A 6,113-nucleotide genomic window follows, 5' to 3' on the forward strand; every position below is an offset into this window, starting at 1 on the left:
CAGCTGCTCTGACCCTCAGCCTCTCCTTCCCTCCTGGCCACTCCTCCGCTGCCCGGGAGAGAGGCCACCCGAGACCTCTTCTATGAGAGATAATACACGATCCTCTGTTTTTAAAGACTTGACAGTTAACGACCTAGGCTGACGCCTGCAGCTGGGCGAGGGCTACAACGCGTGCACCTTGTCTCAGGAGATCCTCACCCAACACTCAATCGTCCACAAACACTTTCCCCTCCGCAATAAGCCTCATCTAAGGCAGTCGTTCCTGCCCTCTTAGAACAGACCCGACTCCAGATCACAATTAAGGCAATAATGTCGTTCAGGGTTATGGCCCCGGGTCCGGGACTGAGGGGAGAGCTGTCTGGTGCGGCGTACAGAGGGGGCTCTGGGTCCCAACTGCGACTCGGCCGCTGGCCGGCTGTGCGGCCCTGGCAAGTTCCTTGAAGTCTTCTAGGCTCAATTCCTCCATCTGTAAAGTAGACACGGAGACTCTACCTGGAAGGATAAGTGGAATAAAACCACATGGAACAATAGGGACGAATTTCAGGAACAACACAGTGAAGCCACGCACGAGGGAGCCTGTTGTGTGAACCCGTTTGTGGACAGAATTAGACAAACGGATCTGCCCTCTTAGGAGGAGGACAGTGGATGCCCTTGGGTGTGGTCGTGACTGGGAGGGAGCCTGCGGAGGCCAGTGGACGCGGGGGACATTCTGTATTTCGAGCTGGATGTTGGTCCCACGTGTTCAGTTCATGAAAATCGATCAAGCCGTGCACATGCTTTTGAAACAGGAGGGGAGAGTAAGTAGAGTGAGCGTGTGGCGGCTGCCCAGCTAACATTCGCTGTCTCTCCCCTGACTTTCTCTTTCCGTGCTGGCGATCAGACCATACATGGTCTATATTGCAGGAACATTGGACCTGGCAGAGTGGACCCAGTATTTTAGGTTACTCGAATTGCTAACTGGATTATCGCCCCTTGATTTTACGTCAGTTGAGGCCATTAAAGGTCCCCAGAATTAACCAGACAGGGAAGAAAAGCACTGTAGGTAAAGTAGCAACTAACATGAGCTCCATTTCAAAGCTTCTCATTTTGAGATTCCGCATTGTTTTAGAACTAAGAAGTCCCCACTGTGGCTGGCTTTGGGGGGTTGAAGAGTGGAAATGTGGATTTTTCTCTCTCCAGTCACGTCTCAATGCTACCTTTCTTTAAATGTCCACTTGTATAAAAGTTGTGAGGTTGTAGGTGAATTTCAAGCTTTTTTAAAGAGATAGATAAATAGGTAGGTGGATAGATAATTAGCATTAGCGCCCCACAGGGGAAAGAGGTCTTTCTGCCCTCAACGCCTTCCCTCTCCAAAGCCCCTCCCACTCGGACGGCAGGGTGGCGGGCTTTCTTCCAGGCCTGTGACGTCCCCCTCAGCAAATGACTTAACAGGCGTTTCTGCAGAAGGCGCTTGGGAAGCTGCATAATGGATGGGATTCTGATAGGGTAACATTTCCAAAGAGAAAATGGGGCTCCCCTGCTGCCGCTCTCGTGGACAATAGAAATCTCAGAAGACGCAGGCGAGGCACTTTGAGGTTTCCTGGGTTTTTAAAACACACACGTACGTGAGAACCGTGAAAGCCTCTTTAGCCCCCCAGTTTCAGCGACGTCGCTTGAGTGTGATTTCGCCGGATGGCGTAGAGCGCTCATCAGGTCAGGAGCAGGGTCAGTGAATACCAGCCAATTAACTTCGTCTCAAGGGATGGCGCCCGGTGGGGGGATGGTCATCAGGCCTGGTGCCCCCTCCTGCAGTTCCCGTCGGGATGAACTGCTTCTGCCCTGGAACACAGAAGTGCCTGCCTGACAAATAAGGGTAGAGAATGGAACCTTTTTCCATCAGGAGCCACGAATCAATCAGTCAATCTTATGATCTCACTACTGGTGCTGTAAGGGAGCCAATTTCTCTTAAACTGGGCCGTGGCCCTGAGCTTCTCTGAGGCCTGTTCCCTGTTCGTTTGAATGGAATTGGGGGCTGACCTCCATTAACAGAAACAGAAGGGCAAGGCCGTGGGTGCTGTGCCCTGCCCCCAGTTTGTCCTTGCAGAGCCGTTTCGCCCAGACCTGCTGACACTCCACTCGGGATTCAACTCAGCAGAGAAAAGAGGGTCGTCACGGGGCCCTCCCGTGTTATTACCGTACTGACCACACTCAAGGGGGCCTTTCTTCTGCCGCACCCATACTCTGTAGCACAGTGGAAAATATAGAAACAGTGTAAAAGATAAGTGAAAACTGGGGGACTGGAAGGTGGAGCTAGCTGAAACAGAGGGGTGTGGTCAGCAGGCCTGGCCCCCGAGTGGCCGGGACCCAGAAGCGAAGATGTAACACGTGGTGTAGGTGGTTGTCTCCAAAATGCCAGCTCCAAATTTGCACTAGAAACTTTCCCCACACGACCCTGTGATTAATTAAGAAGAGGGCAGTGTCCAGAGCCTGACATGAAGCAATAAAGTCATTCTTGGACGGCAGGGTGGCTTCAACGTTATCAGGAACATGGGGTGGGAGGATTCAAAATGCCCCTAAAATCAGCTCCGGTTACGAATGAACCATCACTGTGGTCACAGCCATGTTGTCATCCCCGAGGTCCCTGGTGGCCCAAGAAAGCCGAACCGCTTGTGGCCGGTGGAATTGAGGGGCCCCCCGTGGGCAGCTGTGCAGCCTCGTCTGTGATGATGGGGGAGTTCCACAGGGTTGAGGGCTCAGGCTGGCTCTTCTTTCTCCATTTTGAACGGCAGTGAGCTCCCTGCGTAACCACGAAGAAAAGGGGGAGACGCTCAGGGTTCCAGCAGGAGGACTGGGGGTGGGGAGAGGTGGTGGTATTTAACACACTCAGGGTGTGAGAAGGGCTGGCAACCTGGGGCTGTGAGAACTGCAATCAGGAGACCCAGGTTCACGTTCTCCTTGCCCCGTGCTAGCTTTGTGACCTTTGGTGTGTCCCTAACACTCTCTAAGCCTCGGTTTCCCTATCTGTAAAATGGGGACCATAAAGTTAGAGCTGAAAGCTAATTGAAATAGGGCACCAGAGCAGGGCTCTTTAAGTGAACATGATTGTTGTACCACCCCTGACTTGCATTTTCTGCTGTGACATGTGGCATTTCTGCTGCTGGCTCAGCCCTGCATCTCCTCAAATGCCCTGCGACGGGGTCCAGTAAGCATTGTGCCTGCTGCTCCTTGGAGAGCCGGGGCCCAGGGACCGTCCCAGTTGGCCTCTTCTGATCCCTCCCTGCACTTCCCCTCACAATGACAGTAACTCTCAGGCGTTTCTCTTGGACATCGTGAGCCCCTTCAGGGGCCCAAGGCTGGAGTCCACACGCCACGTCACCCTTGCCTCAGGCTCCACACACAGCTGCTGTGCACCGTGCCCTGCCCAGCTGCAACAGGGTGGTGCGTCCTAGCCCACGCTCACAAGTTCAATCAGAGATGATCTTGTTAAAAACAACCGTTAAAGGAAAAGCAGGCCTTGGGTTTTATCGCATGAAACAATTTTAAGCAATGAGCTCATGGTAATTGGGTGCATGCGTTTCAATGTAATTTCAAAGCATTTACCACTTTGAACAAAGAGAAGTTCCTTTACTCCCACATATGGCAAAAGCCATATCCAGTAAAATGTTTAACCTTACAGTATTCATAAAATCTTTATGGCAAAAGTCTTATAAGCCTGTATGTTTAGACATTGTCATTACTGAAAGTTGATAAATTGACATGTACAGGTTGGGGCAAACGAAGCTTTACAGTTGCCCATATGGAAAATAACACAGTAATTGGTAGACAGTAGTACAAGGAGGAACTGTGTTTCGCACACTCACGACTGCCCTGACTTTTGCCCACTTGTGCCTCACTGGCCGGAGCAGCCTTGCCGTGTGTTGCCGGGCAGCAATGTGTGGCCGAGGCGGGCCCAGGCCTCCTCTGGGTCTGCTGGTCAGGAAGGGCTCCACGCCAGCAGGAGGGGTGATCCTCCGAGGGCCTCAGAAGTGGAGGCCCAGGTGTGGGTACACAGAGGGAGAGCAAAACTACAGAGGGGTCATTAACCTCTGCCTGCCCTTTAAAACTCTCTCCTGTCCGACAACTGAAATCCCCGCTGTGGGCCCGGCGTACTGACTCTTAGTTACTCGGCTCTCCACACCACCCGTGCATCAGGTTCACGCCAGCGTGTCACCTGCAAACCCCTTTGACAGGGCACTGCACTTGCAGAGCGAGCAGGAGGGATCCCCTGTTCACTCATTTTCCCTCCTGGCTGGAACCCCCTGCCCACCCCCCCTTCCCAGCTAGGCCAGGGCTTCTGGAGCACTGACCCCACCCCCACTCCCTGAGTCAGCCGCGTCAGAACGGCAGTGGGCACTGTTGGGTGTCGTTTGGTGTGGCTGTAACACATACCCTTGGAAGCCACGGGCAAGTGCCACTGAGTCAAGCCCAGGAATTTATCAAGCTGCCACGGTGTGTTCAGGACTGTCCCAGGTGCTGGGGAGCAGAGAGAACTGTCAGAGACGGTCCCTGCCCTCCGAAGCTTGTGATCCCCGTAGGAGGGGAGCCAGTGCGCACAGTGGCCGTCCTCTCCAGCAGGGTGCGGGGACTGCTGCAGGAGGACTCCCCGGAGGAGGGGGCTGAGAGCTGGAGATGGAAGAGCCCTTCGGTCCGGAGTGGCCCAGTGGCAGGGCAGTCTGGGTGGGGCCCGGGAGCAAGAGTGAGACTTTGGTCCGTGTGGGTGACGGGAGAGGGCCCCTCAGCACTCTCCAGGTTAGCAGGGGCTGGGGGTGGCCGGGTGCAGCCCCTTGGGTGTGGGTGCTTAGAAGAAGGTCGGCTCTTTACCGGAGTCTATCAGTGGTGCCTTAAGGTCAAGGACTGTCTGTTTTCATTCCTTCGTTCCTCCCTCCAGGACTGAAAAAGTGTTTCTCGGTGTAGTGATCGAGATGCTGAAACCGTTGTGAGTTGTATTGTTGGGCATGTTTGCAGCCCCCAGAAGCCCTTCACAGCAGTGTTTTCATTACCCTCCCCGTGACCTTCCCATGTTACGCCTGCGTGTTTGTGTGTGGAGCGGCCCCTGCTCTGTGGCCGAGATGCTCCATGGGTGCTTGTGGGTCTCAGGCCGGGGCGGCGCAGGAGGCGCAGGTTAGAGGGGGGAAGGGGAGTCCCGGAGGCTGAGCGAGAGAAACCAAGCAGCCTCCCTGGTGGGGAAGTTGCAGATGGTGACAAATCATTTCTGAGTGTTAACAAAAAATGAATAAACCGAGTCCCTGAGACACTAGGGAAGTTCAGTGATGCGAGTGAGGCAGCATGGTGAAAGGAAAACTTCACACAGGAGGGTTGTGCAGAAGCCTCAGAATGAGTCGTCGGATTAGGTTCGGAGACTAGAACACACTGAAAATACCAGCTTGATGCTGAAGCTCAGTATTGACAGCTCGTGTGTGAAATGGCTCATTTCAAGGAGACCAGTGTTGGCCTCTTTCTGTTTCTTGCTAAACTGAAGGTGACGCATGAGCCATCCCCACCTCCCCCACGGGAACCCTGGGACACGGCACCCTGTAAATGTCAGAGCCCCCAGTGGGCAGTGATCGACTTCCCTGTGCTTCCCCATGACAGGAAACCGCAGGAGCGTCCCGCCGTCCTATGGGTTCCGCCTGTCACCAGAAGAAGAAACGAGGAGAAGACGGCTTCACAGATTTGACCACCAGTGAGGACACCAGGCTTCTTGGGCCAACGCACTGCGGGGGGTGTAATTATCGCCTGTTTGGTGCATCCCCCCAAACCTCGACCCACTCCTAACAGAGGCAGAGAATGCAGTGTTCACCCCCAGCTGCTCAGCTCTGTGGCGGCCTGTGTCCTGGGCCACCTGGGGCTAAAGCCACAAACAGGCTGCCTAGTCCCAAAACCACCTTGCTGGCCGCTGCTCCTGTCCTTGGGCCGCGGCCTCTCCCCTGGCCTTGTTTTCCCTCACCAGCCAGGTTCGTGCCTCTGTGCAGGGACCAGTGTCCACACTCCTGTTTCTCCCTGCTGACCAGTGGTGCCTCCGCCTTGTCTTATTCTGAAGACTGTGACCTTCACCTCCAGTGACCTTCACCCAGAGGTTTGCTTTCACTAGCCCC

General features: G+C 54.4%; 1 protein-coding gene across 1 annotated transcript in view; it reads left to right on the forward strand.

Moving 5' to 3' along the window:
- The window catches only part of RHBDD1 (rhomboid domain containing 1), a 108,500-nt gene extending 102,614 nt beyond the window's left edge, over positions 1-5,886 (forward strand). The window contains exon 7 of the mRNA XM_037029292.1: positions 5,611-5,886. Within this exon, the coding sequence (XP_036885187.1) occupies positions 5,611-5,705 (95 nt within the window). The 3' untranslated portion in view covers positions 5,706-5,886. The remainder of the gene's footprint in view (positions 1-5,610) is intronic.
- The last annotated feature ends 227 nt before the right edge of the window (positions 5,887-6,113 follow it).

Source organism: Sturnira hondurensis, unplaced genomic scaffold, assembly GCF_014824575.4.
Source record: "Sturnira hondurensis isolate 20B ecotype Veracruz unplaced genomic scaffold, ASM1482457v3 Scaffold0020237, whole genome shotgun sequence".
Lineage (NCBI taxonomy): Eukaryota > Metazoa > Chordata > Mammalia > Chiroptera > Phyllostomidae > Sturnira > Sturnira hondurensis.